The 15,535-nt window shown below is 40.7% G+C and overlaps 2 protein-coding genes across 3 annotated transcripts in view; one reads left to right on the top strand and one right to left on the bottom strand.

Annotated features, from left to right (window-relative positions):
- Positions 1-10,780, top strand: part of PIK3R4 (phosphoinositide-3-kinase regulatory subunit 4) — a 198,833-nt gene extending 188,053 nt beyond the window's left edge. For both annotated transcript variants that reach the window (XM_078432342.2, XM_060638652.3), the window contains 6 exons: positions 3,368-3,579; positions 5,236-5,367; positions 8,310-8,410; positions 8,975-9,063; positions 9,374-9,482; positions 10,214-10,780. In XM_078432342.2, the coding sequence (XP_078288468.1) occupies positions 3,368-3,579; positions 5,236-5,367; positions 8,310-8,410; positions 8,975-9,063; positions 9,374-9,482; positions 10,214-10,384 (814 nt within the window). In that variant the 3' untranslated portion in view covers positions 10,385-10,780. The remainder of the gene's footprint in view (positions 1-3,367; positions 3,580-5,235; positions 5,368-8,309; positions 8,411-8,974; positions 9,064-9,373; positions 9,483-10,213) is intronic.
- A 3,028-nt stretch (positions 10,781-13,808) lies between these two features.
- The window catches only part of COL6A6 (collagen type VI alpha 6 chain), a 164,366-nt gene continuing 162,639 nt past the window's right edge, over positions 13,809-15,535 (bottom strand). The window contains exon 37 of the mRNA XM_078432352.2: positions 13,809-14,412. Within this exon, the coding sequence (XP_078288478.2) occupies positions 14,220-14,412 (193 nt within the window). The 3' untranslated portion in view covers positions 13,809-14,219. The remainder of the gene's footprint in view (positions 14,413-15,535) is intronic.

Here is a 15,535-nt window from a genome sequence, read left to right on the forward strand (position 1 = left end):
GAGGTGAGACCAGATGTGAGTTAGCCAGCCAAAGCAGGGTGGTTGAGAAGGGCGTGGCAGGCAGGGGGGGTGGATCTCACAGGAAGAAAGCAGAATGAGCAGGTTCTTACAGGTAAGTGGATTGTAAGGTATGGCCATTGGGTAGCTGAAGAAGAAAAGGATGTATGTTGGATCATCTAGGACTTTATTGTTTTATTGTTTGCTTATAATTTTGTTTTGCCTTTGCACTTAAAAATGTGTATTATTTTTAACACATTCACCAAACAGATGTGGGCAGCTCTCGTCTAGGACATATTATATATTGTCTTTAACTAAACAACCACCTGCCAGTTTTCTTTAAAACTGTTTCAGCAGAGGATGGCTGTACAGCAGTGTACCTATTGAGATCCATGTAAATTAACAAAGAGCTGTTGGCAGATTGTGTTGTGTGATGACTGTGCTGGCAGGACACACACAGAGACATGCGCACTCCTTCCACAGGTGCCACTCAGCCGACAGCACTTTTCACTGTGAATGTTACTGTCTTAACCCTGAGCAAACATGGACGACACAGATTGGGAGACTGTGCCAGAATGTTTAGATTTCAGTCTGCCTGGCAGCAGTTGCTCCAAAGAAACCTAGCCATGAATCTTTTTTTTTTTTTTTTTTTCCCTTTGGTTTGCTTCATTCAGTCAGATCTGTTGTCATGACTTTTAATAATTAGGATTTATAGCACCTTTTCACATTTTATTTGGCATTTGGACTTTTCATCATCCCTCCAGCGGAAGTATTAGAATGTTTAAGTTGTTTATCTAAGACACAGAGGTCAGCAAACTGTAGCCTGCAGTATGGCCCATAGCTAAGAATACTTTATGCATTTTCAAAAGATTGTAAAAAAAAAATAAATATGCAGTAGAGATATGTGACTTGCGAAGCCTAAAATATTTACTATTTGGCTCATTACAGAAAATATTTGCTGACTCCCGATCCAAGAGATAAAACTAAAATAGTGTATGCTGCAAAAGCCTGATATGTACCGATCAGGGAGGCTGGCCAGTGTGTTTATTATATTCTTTTTAGCTTAAAAATGCCTCAGCTTGAAAAAATAGATACACCCATATAATGGAACAGTACATTAAAAAAAAAAAAAAAAAGGAATTTGATATTATCAGTAATGAAAGGAATAAATTATGGAATCATGCAATAACCAATGCATCCTAAATCCTTTTTGCTAATGAAAGAAGTCAGACCCAAAAGGCTATTTTTTGTATGTTTCCAACTTTTTGTGATATTCTGGAAACCATAAAATTATAGGGAAGAAATGAGATTAGTAGTAGTCACAGGTTGGGAATGGGGTAGGAGCTGACTACAAAGGGGCCTGCACAAGATAATTTTTGGCCTGTGGACTTGTTCTCTGTGGTTCTGTGGTAGAAGGTACATGGCTATGCATTTGTCATTATGCACAGAACTCTGTATCACAAAGAGTGAATTTTATTGTATGTAAGTTATAAAAAAAAAAAAAAAAGTCAACCCAATATAGGAGGAAAGGTAGAATGCTGTCTATGATAAATCAATCTCATTGTATACAGATGAATCCTATAGTCACAGTGAAGACTGTGGGCAATAAAGGAGCCAACCTATTATCTTTGGAAAAAGTGGTTCAGTTGGATACCGCAAGGCTAATGACTGAAGGAACTGAACTCAGACACTGTGTTCTAGTTGGCTTTCACAGGAGTGTGTTTTATCAATTCCAAACCTACTTAGTTGTATACTAAGGTTATAAATAAGAAAAGGGAGATGGCTAGAATGAACTCTGGTGCTGGATAGATATCAATCTGGATTCAGTTTGAGTATGAACTCATGATATATGTATATGCATGTGTGTGTGTGTGTTTGTATACATATGTACACATACACATAAAAAGATATAGAAGTACACATATGCATGTTGGTATGAGGTATAGTATACATATTAAGAGACTGGAGCAGGGACACGTCCCCATAGCAGTGAGCACTTAGCACGCAGACCTTGGTTTTTAAATACTATTTTTCCATAAAAGGAACCAGGGTTCCTTGCAGAACTGGTTGCCCAGAGCTGGGGCAGTGAATACGCAGGATGAATCTTGTGCTGCCAGAAAGTTAGGAATTGGTTCAAAAAAGCACATTGAAAGGGCATTGGGACCAACCTGAGAGAGTTTCCTGTGGCCAGAGTTGGAACAACTTGAACAACAAAGCAGATAACAACAGTATTGGGTTACAGCTCACAGGATAAAATAAATGTGTATGAGCCCATACTGATAATAAATAAGTAAATAAATAATGGGAAAGAAATGACAGTTCTTTATAGAAAAATTCTAATCAATAAGTATAGAAGGAATGAGGGACATAGTCACCATTAGAACACCATAGATATGGTCTATCAATGGATCCTAAAATGTGTGGACAAAATTTTAAGCAGAAACAGGATTTTTACACTGTCTCAGAAGTATTTTTTTTAAAGATTGAGTAGTTATAGATGGAAAATAATTTTATGGTGGAGAATCCTGGCAGATAGTACCTTAGTCAAATGATCAAGGTACTATTAACTAATTAATATCAGGTACTTGCTCATACGTGCACTGAGAAGGATGTTATTTCATGGTCTCCTTCCCAATAAGGTATAAACTGAGTCTGTTTGTGAGAACACATGAGGCAAACTCAAATGGAGCAACACTCTATAACATAACCTATAGTCTTCAAAAATATCAGAATCATGAAAGATAAAGACTGAAGGTCAGATTGAAAAAGACATGACAACTCAATGCCATGTGGTATCTTGTTTTGGATCCCAGAACAGTAAAAGGACACAAGTGGAAACTAATAAAAATCCGAATATGTTCTGTATTTTACTAGTATTGTACTAAGATTAATTTCTTAGTTTCGATAAATGTTCTGAGGTTATGTAAGGTATTAACACGAGGGGAAAATGGGTGAAGGATACACAGGAATTTTCTGTACTATTTTTGCAACTCTTCTGTAAGTCCGAAGTTATTTTTAAAAATGCCTCGGGGCGCCTGGGTGGCTCAGTCGTTTGAGCGCCCAATCTGGGCTCAGGTCATGATCTCACAGTCTGTGAGTTCGAGCCCCGCATCGGGCCTTGTGCTGACAGCTCAGGGCCTGGAGCCCGCTTCGGATTCTGTGTCTCCCATTCTCTCTGCCCTACCCTGCTCATGCTCTGTCTCTGTCTCAAAAATAAACATACATTAAAAAATGCCTCAGGCATCATTGGCTTGATGGATCAGAGTTATTTCTTGACTATGCTTAGAATAAATTCATCTTAAATGGAGGCCGGTGTTACGTTTTCAGTGACTGGAAAAGTTTTTGCCTTTTGCTTTGTGTATTTCTTTAGAATGCTAGACCAGAAGGATGATGGCTGTGTCGTGGATATGCATCACTTCAACTCTGGGGCACAGTCTGTTCTGGCCTATGCCACTGTGAATGGCTCTCTCGTTGGTTGGGACCTCCGGTCTTCAAGCAATGCATGGACTCTGAAGCACGATCTGAAGTCAGGCCTCATCACTTCCTTTGCTGTGGACATCCACCAGTGTTGGCTCTGCATTGGTGAGCGGACTTTGAAGTCATTGACTGGGTTGTGAATGCCACTAAGGTCTGGAATTGCCTTCTTGTGAAAGTTTTTTTTCCTTTTTCCGCACTGGTAATTTTTTCCCATCTCCTTTTTTGAATGGTTATTATGTTATAATCTTTTGAAATTTAATTTTTTTCCATTAAAAATCAGATTTGAAAGAGTGATAGCAGTATCTCAACGCATGCACATTTCCTTTTTCTCTTTGTTCTTAAATGAGCCTCTTTACTTTATAATCATTATAGTGATCAGATTTGCTGGTATTCTGTTATCCTGCCAGGGAAGCAGCAGGCTTGGTTCATGCATGAGAGCATTTGAGTTCGGTCAGACTCCGTTTCAAATTCCAATAACCCCAGGCAAGCCGCACAACTCTCTGAGTTTCAGGAGCCTCATCTTCAAATGGGCTAATCCATTCAAGGGCTGCTTTGAGGATTTAATGAGGTAAAAGCATCCATCACGGGGCCTGGTACTGGAGAAGAGCTAAGCACTGGTTTCTTGCCTTATTATTCCTCTTTGCCCTCCTTTTCTCGGAGGTGAAGGTGTACCATGTGATCTTGCTGACTGCTTTCCTCTGTTTTAGTTTCACGTTTTGCCCCATAGGGCTTTGAACCTGCCCCTTGAAAATGTATCACATCTTATTTTCTCCCACTTGGCACTCTTTCTGAAGAATTATAATCTGTTGTCCTTGAATTTTGGTTTCTAGATTCCCTGAATGATATTAGGAAATTGTTAAGTATATGCCCTCTCCTTTTTAATATATAGTTTATGTGGAATACATTGTGTTTGCCTTTTGTGTGAGTAAACTGCACAGGTGCAGGAGGATGTGACGCCAGGCCCACAAAAGTAGATATGAAACTGCACAAATTAGTAAATGGCAATGATGGCTCTCAGGTACCCTGATCAACTTTGAGCCAACACAGCCTGTGGCTGTTGGAGCCATTGTCCTGGAGTGGGGCAGGGTGACTGAGGAACCCTGTCGTCCTGTGTCTTTTTCTGATCCCAGTATCTCTGCTAGAATTGGAGACCAGTCCAAGACGACGCTGTGTGCCTCTGTCGGGACCAGCTGTTCAGTGTCAGCGTTGGCATTATTCTTTTGGGATGGGGGGGCTTCTCTATGGGGTTGGTCATGGGCAGATGTGCAGGTACTGACCACCCCAGTGTCTGCTGTGATTGGATACCCATACCTGGTTCCAGAATGTTTTGGAGACAAGGGCACAGGGAAATGTGATGATAGCTACAGAGCTGCAGCCCCTGTGGGGTTGGTTAAGTGGTCACTGAATGCCAGTAAAACATCTTCGGTGATTTAAGGCATTCTGCACGTTTTGACCTATCAAATTCAGTTTATGTCTTCTCTAGACCTTTGGTTTTTTTGTGAGTGCCTTTGGCAATTAATACCAGTGTAATAATCATTCATTTTCAGCTTACGTTTAGTAGCATTGTGATGAGCACTTCACATCTGTATTTAACAACTAGGAAGTGCTCTTTGACACCAGGGAGATAGCTTGACAGATAGATGAGAAGAATGAATAAAATACATTCACACAAAGCTAATGCTATTTGTTGTTTGTATAAATGCAGCTTGATGTACTTTAAGCATTAGATGGTAATCTTTTTGACTTTTTTTTCCCTTTAAGGTACAAGCAGTGGTACCATGGCTTGCTGGGACATGAGGTTCCAGTTGCCAATTTCCAGCCACTGTCACCCCTTCAGGGCTCGAATCAGACGCCTCTCAATGCACCCTCTGTATCAGTCCTGGGTGATTGCAGGTAAAATGGAGAGGGCTGGCTTTGAGGTGTTGGGGGATTTTTAAAGAAAGTACATAATACCCTGCTGCGACGACTCATGTTCTCAGAGTTTTCATGTTATGTATGAACCAAATGCTTGATTCTGTTTTGTTCTGATGATGGAAGTTCCCACCACTGCTATCTCACTGTCATTTCTTATTTATTATCTTTAAAAATGACCTCATTAATCACCACCATCACCTACCGTCTGCCACTGTTTCCCCTCTCATTTGTTTTCTTTCTCCCATGTTTTTGTTAATATTTTGCCACCACCTTCCTAGAAATCTAAGTTAGAAACCTTGACTCATCCTTGTCTGTTGCCAATTCTTGTTGATGTGTTTCTTGCCAGCTTCCCTTCCCTACCCTTACCAGGCATTCTCCTAGTAAGAACTGGAGATAAAACATGTGAAGCACACAGTCTGGCACACATGTAGTGCTTGATAAATAGTAGCTCATTATGCTTATGCCTTCTCCTTGGTCGTCTTGCATGCAGGCTCTCCCCGGTCCCTTCTCATACACGTAGTCCGACTCATATACTGCTGCTGTTGGTGGCCATTACTCTGCTCGCCTCTTACCTGACTCATTGGTCAGTTGATAGTTTTCTCTTTCTGAAATAGTTCCCTTACCTGACTTCAGGGACATCACTTTCTGATTCCACCTTATCTTCCTTCTGACTTTTAAATCGTGCCCTACCTCACCCGCCTTAGGGCTCAGTCTTTGGTCCTTAACCCTTCTACACTGATCTCATCCCATGCTTTAAATACCACATTTGTTCAGATTTTTATAGCTACTTAAAATGTTCAGAATCTGACTACTTTTTGCTGTTTCCATCACAGTCTCTCTCATCCCAGCCACCATAACCTCTTGTCCCTATTAATGCAGTATCCTTGTAACTCCCTGCTTTAATCCTTACTTCTTCAAGACTGTTCTTTCTGCTACTCAGTACCTTCCCATTCCAGGTTACAGCCAGACTCCTCATGGGGATCTGCCCCTGCTACCTCTCTGACCTTCTTTATCGGTCAGGGTTCCAGCAGAAATCAGATGGCGTACCCAGCGTAGGATGATTTGAGGATTTATCTTCAGAGGAACTGTTGATGAATGTGTGGGTGTAGGGGCATCATAAAAGCACAATGAAATAGGGCTAGTGCCAGCAGGAGGGGAGGGGATGGTTACTGGAGTTTGGAAAGAAGATAAATAGAGAAGGCCACCGTGAGAGGAGCAGGGATTTTGATGTTGGAGTTTGGAAAGAAGATGAATAGAGAAGGCCACCGTGAGAGGAGCAGGGATTTTGATGTTGGAGTTTGGAAAGAAGATAAATAGAGAAGGCCACCTTGATAGAAGCAGGGATTTTGATGGGAGCGACACAACCAGCCTGAGCTGGGACATGCTTCTATCTATCTCTTTGGTCTCCTGCTGGGGCTTCCATAGGCCTGTATTTGTTTCCTACGACCATTTTATTCTTATGTGTAATAAATTACCACAAAGTTGGTAGCTTAAAACAATACACATTTGTTCTACAACCGTTCCAGAGGCCAGAAGTTTGAAATGAGTTTTGCTAAGCCGAGTCCAAGTTGGCAGCAGGGTCACATTACCTTTGCAGGACCCAGGGGAGAGTCCATTCCCTTTCTTTTCCTGCTTCTGGAGCTGCTTGCCTTGGCTTGTGGGCCCTTCTTCCATCTTCAGAGCCACCACTGTAGCACCTTGCTCCATTGTCCTGTTGCCTTCTGCTGTCAAGCCTGCCTCCTTCTTACAACACTGTGATTGTATGCAGGGCTCCCCTGGATAATCCAGGAAAATCCCATCTCAAGGCCCTTTAATCATCTCTGCAATGTCACTTTACCGTATAACGTAACATTCACAGTTTCCGGAGATGAGGATGTACTTATTTTAGGGGCTGTTAGTTTACCACAGGCCAAACCCATGTAGAAGCCCGAGGGCAAAGGAGCCTGTCCATGTGGCACACACGGGTCAGCCTGGCAGCGGGGAGTGGAACGTGCCAGCCCTACGGGCCTTTTCCTCCTCCCCCAGGCCCAGTCGGCCCCAGCCACATGGGCTTTCGGGCTTTCTCCTCGAACTAGACACATTCCTGATGCAGGGCCTTGCACTTTCTTGGTTTATTGCCCCCATTAGAATGTAAGTTCTATAAAGCGGTATTTTTTCCATTGTTTGCCTCATTTTCCTGAGCATGTAGGCCAGCGACTAGCTCATAGTAAGTATTTTTGCTTCAGTAAATATTAATGAAGGAATGAAGCCTGAGGTGTTATCACTCGCCCTGCTCAAAATAATGTCTTTCTCAGGCTTGCTGTTGCCTTTTTCTATAATCTTCCCCTGCCTTCATTTCCCACTCCTCCCTGTCACGGATTTGCTTCAGTCACACTGATTACTCGTTTTCCCAGATGCCCAGAAATTGGAATGAGCAAAAACAAAACATTCTTTCTGCCTGAAATGACTTACCTGTATGCCACTCATATCTGCTCGGCTTTACTTTTCTTTCAGTCCCAGAGGAAACCTCTCCATGAGTGACATTGATGCTTACCCACTGGATGGGATCTTTTCCTTTCCTTGAGTTCAGGTGGAATTTTGCAGTTGTTTTTGCTTTCATTGTCTATACATTTTTCCTCTGCTTCTAGACTGTAGGTTTCTTGAGGGTAGAATCTTTACGATTCACCTTTCTACCCCACAATTCTTTTCACTGTGCTGTATGCCAGTAAATATTTATTAGTTTATTAAAGAACGTCTTTTTTTGCACTCCAGTCTGGTGACAGGGTCACAGTGTTATTTAAAAGTAGTCGTAGTGAGCATTTTTTGCAGGATGAGAAAAAATGGAAATAGGCACAGGCTGAGTTGGATTATCTACCAAGATGTGAAAGTTCTCAGAGTGGGCTTGTGGTGTGAGTAACCGTTCTGGCCTGTGCTTCCCTTAGCCGTGCAGGGCAACAATGAGGTGTCTATGTGGGACATGGAGACTGGCGACAGAAGATTCATGCTCTGGGCCTGCAATGCACCACCACTCTCTGAGTCACAGGTTTGTCTCCGGTTTTCATTAGGCCAATCGAATTTCCCCCATTATAAGCATTTTCAGACACTCTACCAAACCTGGTATCTGTTGGGCTTTTGGGTTGTGTTTTAAATTATATCAAGTGGCTATTGCCGCATCGAGGCTTTCCAATTCCCCAGGCTCACCAATGTCTGGGTGTTTTGGTTGCTGGTACCAGGAGGTTTGTGATGTGTCTGTGGAAGCCCGGTAAAAACCTGGGTTAACTGGAACATGACCATCTTACATACACTTTTAACCGTCATGCTACCACCATGGGTGCTTCACTGGGACAAAAGGTGGGAGAGGTTCATTTCTCCTTTGGTTGGAGTCCTTCTCCCAAATAGGCAGTTTTCAGAGGCTGAACAGGTTTTGCCTCTTTATTCAGAATGATATAAAGCCAATGCACTTATAGAAGATATGCATAAATGGTCTCTCATTTCTTCAGTTAACCAGGTGCCTAGCAGCCACTGCCACTCGACTTGTTACTAGAAATGACACCATTTATGGAATACACTGCTATCTTTAATTTGATTCCTGTTTCTTTCTTTTAAGCCTGTTCCTCACAGTGTCCATGGTATCTATTGTAGTCCTGCAGATGGAAATCCCATCCTACTAACGGCTGGCTCAGACATGAAAATAAGGTACAGTATCTGATAAGTGTACCTAGTTAGGTATCCTTTAAAAGGAGAAGGATAATAAAATGTGGATGGATACTGTGGTTAATACTAGGGTGGTCATTCTAGATACTTGCAATGTTGTCATGTTTAACATCCTCCATATCTTGCACAGATAGCTGTTAATACTTCATTTGTACCTAATTTTAGTCTATGCTAGGAAAAGCTCTTTTCCTAAGGCAAAAGAAAATAAGTTATGCATTGATGAATGTAAGCTAATGACCATTACTTCCTCCCTCCGTCCTGAGATTATCAGCACTTACTTCCTCTTCCCCAGGTTTTGGGACTTGGCTTACCCAGAGCGGTCCTACATTGTTGCCGGAGGTACTAGTTCCTCGTCTGTGTCCTACTCTAGGAAAATAATTGAAGGCACTGAAGTCGTCCAGGTACAAGCAGTCTTGTTTTCTCTCAATTTCTATAGGCACACAAATGACTTTGGCCAAGAGTGGCAGTATTTAAGAAGAACATTTATTTTCTTTGGGCTTTTCTGTGATTTTTAAATTAACTTTTATTAAGGTAAATAAACATATAAAGGGCACACACATAAGTACCTAGCTCGAAGCAAGCACTTTATACGCTTGCTCAGTCCTTACAACAATTTATAAGGAAATACCTTTATTAGAAAGTTCAGCACCATGAAGTAACTTGTCTGAGATCATCCAGGTAGTAGGCAGCAAAGCTGGGGATTCAGACCTGGCTGTTGGAACTCCAAATCTTGTGTTCTTGAGTTGGGTAAAAACTTCAAAGGAGGTAACATACCTGAAAGTGCCTGGGTCCTAGAAGGTGCTCAGTAAATGAATGAAAGCTTCCTTTATGACAGATACATATTTACATCCACCCCTCTATTATATACTTTCTCTTATTTCTTTTGATGGTGGCAAAAGGTAATATGCACAGATTATTGATTGGCCTCTTTGTAAGCCACTACTCATGGGAAACAGAAGGTCATTTGGACTCTCTTTACTCCTTGTCTTTGTGAAGGGAGGACTACCTCATAGGAAGTTTTAGCTTTAAAGACAACCACTACCTGTCTCAGAAGAACAATATTCATAACACGTACAGTGTGGTACAGGCTTTTAACTTCTGGCTTTCTCCTTGACTTTTAACCATGAAACAGGAGATTCAGAATAAGCAGAAGATGGGACCAAGCGATGACACCCCTCGGAGGGGCCCAGAGTCTCTGCCTGTGGGACACCACGATATCATCACGGACATCGCCACCTTCCAGACAACACAGGGCTTCATTGTAACTGCTTCTAGAGATGGAATTGTTAAGGTGTGGAAATGAAAACTTAGTGGTCTGTATAATTTGTAATAAAGTTATAAGTTTACTGTAACTTGAGAGCAAAGGTATTTTTAGAGGACAGAAGTGAGATTCATTTCTTTCATTTTCAAAATTATGTCTCTATATAATACTGTCTCATGATTAAACAGATCCCATCCAAGGTGGTTAAGAAGGTTGCACTCAACCAATGTACTTACACATTATCTCTGCAAGAATCAGCCAGACAACAGTATCTGGGACTTCCTACTGTATATGTCACAGAGGTGAGGAATTTAAAATGCTAAGACTTCTATGATCTAAGTTTGTACTAAAAAAGATGGGTCATAAGCTGTAATAATGTAAACACATTTTTGCTATTAAAACTGCTATTCAAACCAGCCAATAAAATGTATTCAAGCATCTTAAGAGTTTTTTGTGTTTTTTTGGTTTTTAACAGTAAACTTTAGCAGAAGAATAAACTCTCCAGCAGCATTTGTTCTCAAGAAATAAGGCACTCAATGTCACAAAGAATCGGCAACAGAACTAGGCCTTATGCCCACATTTCTGGACTCTCAGTATTTTGTTCTTTCTGCTTTATCATATCTTTCTTCCTGTTTTACAGTCTGCCGTATTATTTAGCACTAGAACTGATCTCCTGTGTATCAAACCTAGAAGAATGGCTCTCCTTGGCCATCATTACTATTTTTTATAGGCTTTAGTATAAATTCTGAAAGTTGGCCCTTCGGCTTGCTTTTATCCAGTGTCAATTATTTATTAAATGCATGAAAAAGAAAAATGAAAGGATTAAGTTGTTAAAGACATGCCAAAAATCTGTACTTCCAGAAAAAGACCAAAATTGGTCTTTCCCGCAAAAATAAACCCTTCAAGCTTATCACTTATTATTTGTACATGAACTTAATTCTCTACATTTAACTGTCCTCCATTTGCAGAAGGGTTTATGCTGTTTGAAATTAGTTACATGAGTCTGTAAACCAAAAAGTAAATAATCTGACTCGGGGGAAAATACTACTTAAATACTTCAAAAACTTAATTTTCTGTAATTATATGATTCAGTTATGGTACATGACAGTGCATAGGTATGGCTCCATGATTCAGTGCACTTGGTTTTGTTGTTTACCTGTCTAAACTCATCAGAAAACCCTGTCATTCACAAAGGTCTGAGGAGTCTGGATGTCAATGAGGCCTTATAGCCTAGGGGAACAGTAGGATTTGCAAATTTGACATTGTCATGTTACATTGCCTCTGTTTCTCTTCACGTCTGTTAAGACCGTATCTGTGGGGTTTCTAGATTTAATGTCTGCAGAGGTTGGGGGACACTTGTTTGAGCTGAGAAGGGCTTCAAGCCTGGAGACATTAGTGAAGCCACACCACTGATAAACCTTCTGAGGGGAAGAATGGAGTGGGGCGATGGAGATGTAGTCCTTTCCCCCCCTGATCTTGCCACCATCCATTCTTCTTCACGCTTCAATTCTCCCCTTAAAAAAAGGGGTCATTTGATTGAATTGTTACTGTTACAATCTGATGCCACATTGAGGTTGCATCTTTTTTCGACTTTTTTTTTAATGTTTGACTCAGAGCTCAAGTACAGAGATAATAGGAGGCATGTCTTTTAGAGTCAATTAATTTACATGTTTAAACCAAGAAGGACCACTGCTTATTGAATCTTGGTTTCAATAGGGTTTTATTTAGGGGCGCCTGGGTGGCTCAGTCGGTTCAGCATCCGACTTGGGCTCAGGTCATGATCTCACGATCTGTGGGTTCGAGCCCCGCATCAGGCTCTGTGCTGACAGCTCAGAGCCTGGAACCTGCTTCAGATTCTGTCTCCCTCTCTCTCTTCCCCTCCCCTGCTCACGCTTTGTCTCTCAAAAATGAGTAAGTGTAAAAAAAAAAAAAATTAAAATAAATAGGGTTTTATTTATTTTTGCTGCTTTTCCCTTTTAGGAGAAAGAGGTGAATCATGGAAAATATTTTTTTTTTTTAAGGAATTTTTTAAAAAGGAACTTAGTATTTATAGTATGTTTTAGATCCTTCATCTATTAAGGATTAAAAAGACCCAAACTGCTAAAATAATCTCAATTACCAAGGGCAAAATTTTTTGGTGTATTTTACTTACCAATGCAGAAAAAAATAGACAAATACATATTAAAAGTATTTCTAGCAGTAAATAGCAGTTTTTGCTTAATCCAAAGTTAACCAGAAAAATCCCTTTTAAAATACCTTTTAAATATTGCTCATCAATTTGCTCTACTTGAAACATAAATTTTTACTAAACTCCGAAGCACCACTTAGGATATGAAGAAACGTGATGTGCTTTATTCTTCTCTATTTCCTGAGTATGAATGTGACATTTTAACTCCTTCCCCCACTGAAGACATTGGGAGCTATGTCTATGGAATTGCCTGAGTACGGATGGCAGAAGTGGTTTTAAAACACAGCGTAGGTGACCCTTCTTTCCTGGCTTTTATGAAGAGCGATATGGAAAAGAAAATCACCTACTGGTCTTAGGTGTCGGTAGCCATCTGCCCCCTGCGTCCAAGCAAAGTCTCCCCCGCCGCCCCGAAGAGAGGTTCTGCCAAGCAGGGCCATAGTTACCAACGCTGGAGCCAGCTCTGAGAATTTGAGGTAAGGTCCAAACATTGTGTCTCAAATAATGCTACTCTGGCATTTAGTTGTTGGAAATATTAGCCCTTCATAAAGGTTAAGAGTTAGTTATGTGATCTTGATGGGGGGTAAGGTGGGAGCAAGCTGTCAGAATGCTACTAGATGCTAGGCACTTGCAAGACCCTTCCTGCTTTAACTTACTCTAATCTCTTTACATCTCTGCAGCCCCGGATGGATTTGTGGCTTAAAACATGAACAACTTTATCTTTTCCAAACTCAGTATGTATTTAAGACTCTAGATCTCGGTCAGTCCTGTTTGGTACTATTCACCATTGACTAAATAGCTACCTGATGGGTAAAAGTAACAGCTTCACCCATGACAAGTTGTCTTGACTCTTCTTGCCTAAAGAATATAGAGATTAGTAAAGAATAATATATGACAATAATGGTAAAGAATAAAAGTCCATAAAAATGGCCAGGCACGAGGCTCTATATCATGAGGGAACTTCCAGCTCAAAAGCAATTATTTATGTTTTGGGGGAATTCACAAGTTTCTCAGTGAGTTAAGGAGGAAGGAGTTGGAGCAGAGAAAATGACTCTGCTTCTTCTCTGTCCCTGCAAACTACTGCAGAAGGTAGGAGGAGACCTGCCAGCACAAGCCTATCAGAAGGTTAGCCATTCTACACAGAGACAGTGGTGTATTTAAATGGCATCACGGGAAGTCAAATTATCAAAATTGACACAGAAGCATCGATTTCGAAATGTAAATGTTGGGGGTCTCTCAGAACGTTAACCTTTGGTTAAACAGACGAGCCTTTAACAGTACTAAATAGAAAACAAAATCTTGGTTTGAAGAAAGTGGACTGAACAGAGACCTGCAATCAAAAGAATTAACATTGGCTCCTATATATATGTTTAAATTTTACCTTCAAATTATGTCTCTATTAGACTTTTCAGAACATTTCTTTCATTCTTCCATCTTTTAATAAGTTCTTGAAAGTATCAGAGTGCTGGAATTGTCAGGAATGCTCAAAGAAATGGACAAGAAACGAATGCCAGGGGTCAAGCTGCCTGATAATCTACAATCTGTGTTTTGTCCAGCCCTCCAGAGTGGACCTCTGGATATGGCTGGATATCCAAATAAAAGTTGTCCATAGTTAATGGCAGTGAACTGAGTTACTCAAGACCAGAGGCTTACCATCCTTTCAAAGGCTAAATCCTTTAAGCACTTCCTTTATCATTGTTGTCTTGGAGCAGTTTTTATCACCTTTCTTCCATTTTTAAAGGTATGGGGTGTGTTTCTGATAAGATTTTGAACAGTATCGTCTCTGCTGCCTCTTGCTACTCTTGAAAGGTATTTTTTGTCTTGAAAGAATCTGGCTCTCTGCAATGCATCCCTGAGAGCAGCTTTATGTGGTCCAAAAACAAAGCTGTACAACGAAAGAAGAGAAACATCATAGAAGATAAATGCCATTTCTGCTTTAATAGACTATGTTAATTCCATCTTCCTCAATGTTGTCATCTCCTTCCTTGCTACACCCTCCCTTCAGGGTAGTTTTATTAAGACTATGAAACTGAAGACTTACACTGGGCAGATCTAACAGAAGCTGAGAATAAGACAGGAGACATTTGGTCACAGTATCAAGATCATTTCAACAGCAAAGTTTCTTCTTTATAGAACATGTTCCACCCAGAACTTCATATGGCTGGTTCCTGATTATTCAGATTTGAAGTCAAATGGTACCTCATTAGAGATGACCGTATCTATAGTTCTTCTCCCAGTCTGCAGTCTTCTCGATGCCCAGCACAATATGCTCACTTTTTTCATAACACATCACTGAGTATTTATTTATTTATTTATAAATTTCTTTGTGATGTATTCTCCTCTATTCTACCTGCCCAGGCAGAAAATTTCACAAGACCATGTCATGTAATCCTAGCAATCCCAGGAACCTTAGAAGGGCATATAGTGGATACTCAATAAACATTTATCTAATGGAAACATGAATGAATGCCACTCCTTTCTTCCCTCCCTCCTATCCATCCATTCTTTACTTCTTCCATCTGTTCATCCATCCATCCATCCATCCAAATGTTGACTCTCTATGGAAGGCACTGTTACATATAATGGGAGACATAAAAATTATGCCCAGTCTGGCAGGCACATAAAGAGTTTGGGGGTCATGAATATTTCAACAGAAAAGGACAGCTGGGGTCAGACTCTGGAAGGCCTTGAATGCCAGATTGAGAGGTCAAGGAATCACAGAAGCCAAATACTACAATTCTAACCTATTCAATAAAACCGTGCTGGTGGAAATGTCCTATAATCTTCACTGGCCAGTATGGCAGCCAATAGCCACATATGTTTACTGAGCACTTGAAATGTGGCATGACTGAGAAACTCAATTTATAATTTCATTTAATTGAAAGCTAGTGGTTACTGTATTGGACAGCTCAGGAAGGGAGGCATTTCAGGCAACCTTATTTTACAGGGAGGTGTTGGAAAGAACTTTAGATCCATAAACATCTTATATTCCAGCCCCTCTACTTACT

Source organism: Panthera onca, chromosome C2 (assembly GCF_046562875.1).
Source record: "Panthera onca isolate mPanOnc1 chromosome C2, mPanOnc1 haplotype 2, whole genome shotgun sequence".
Classification (NCBI taxonomy): domain Eukaryota; kingdom Metazoa; phylum Chordata; class Mammalia; order Carnivora; family Felidae; genus Panthera; species Panthera onca.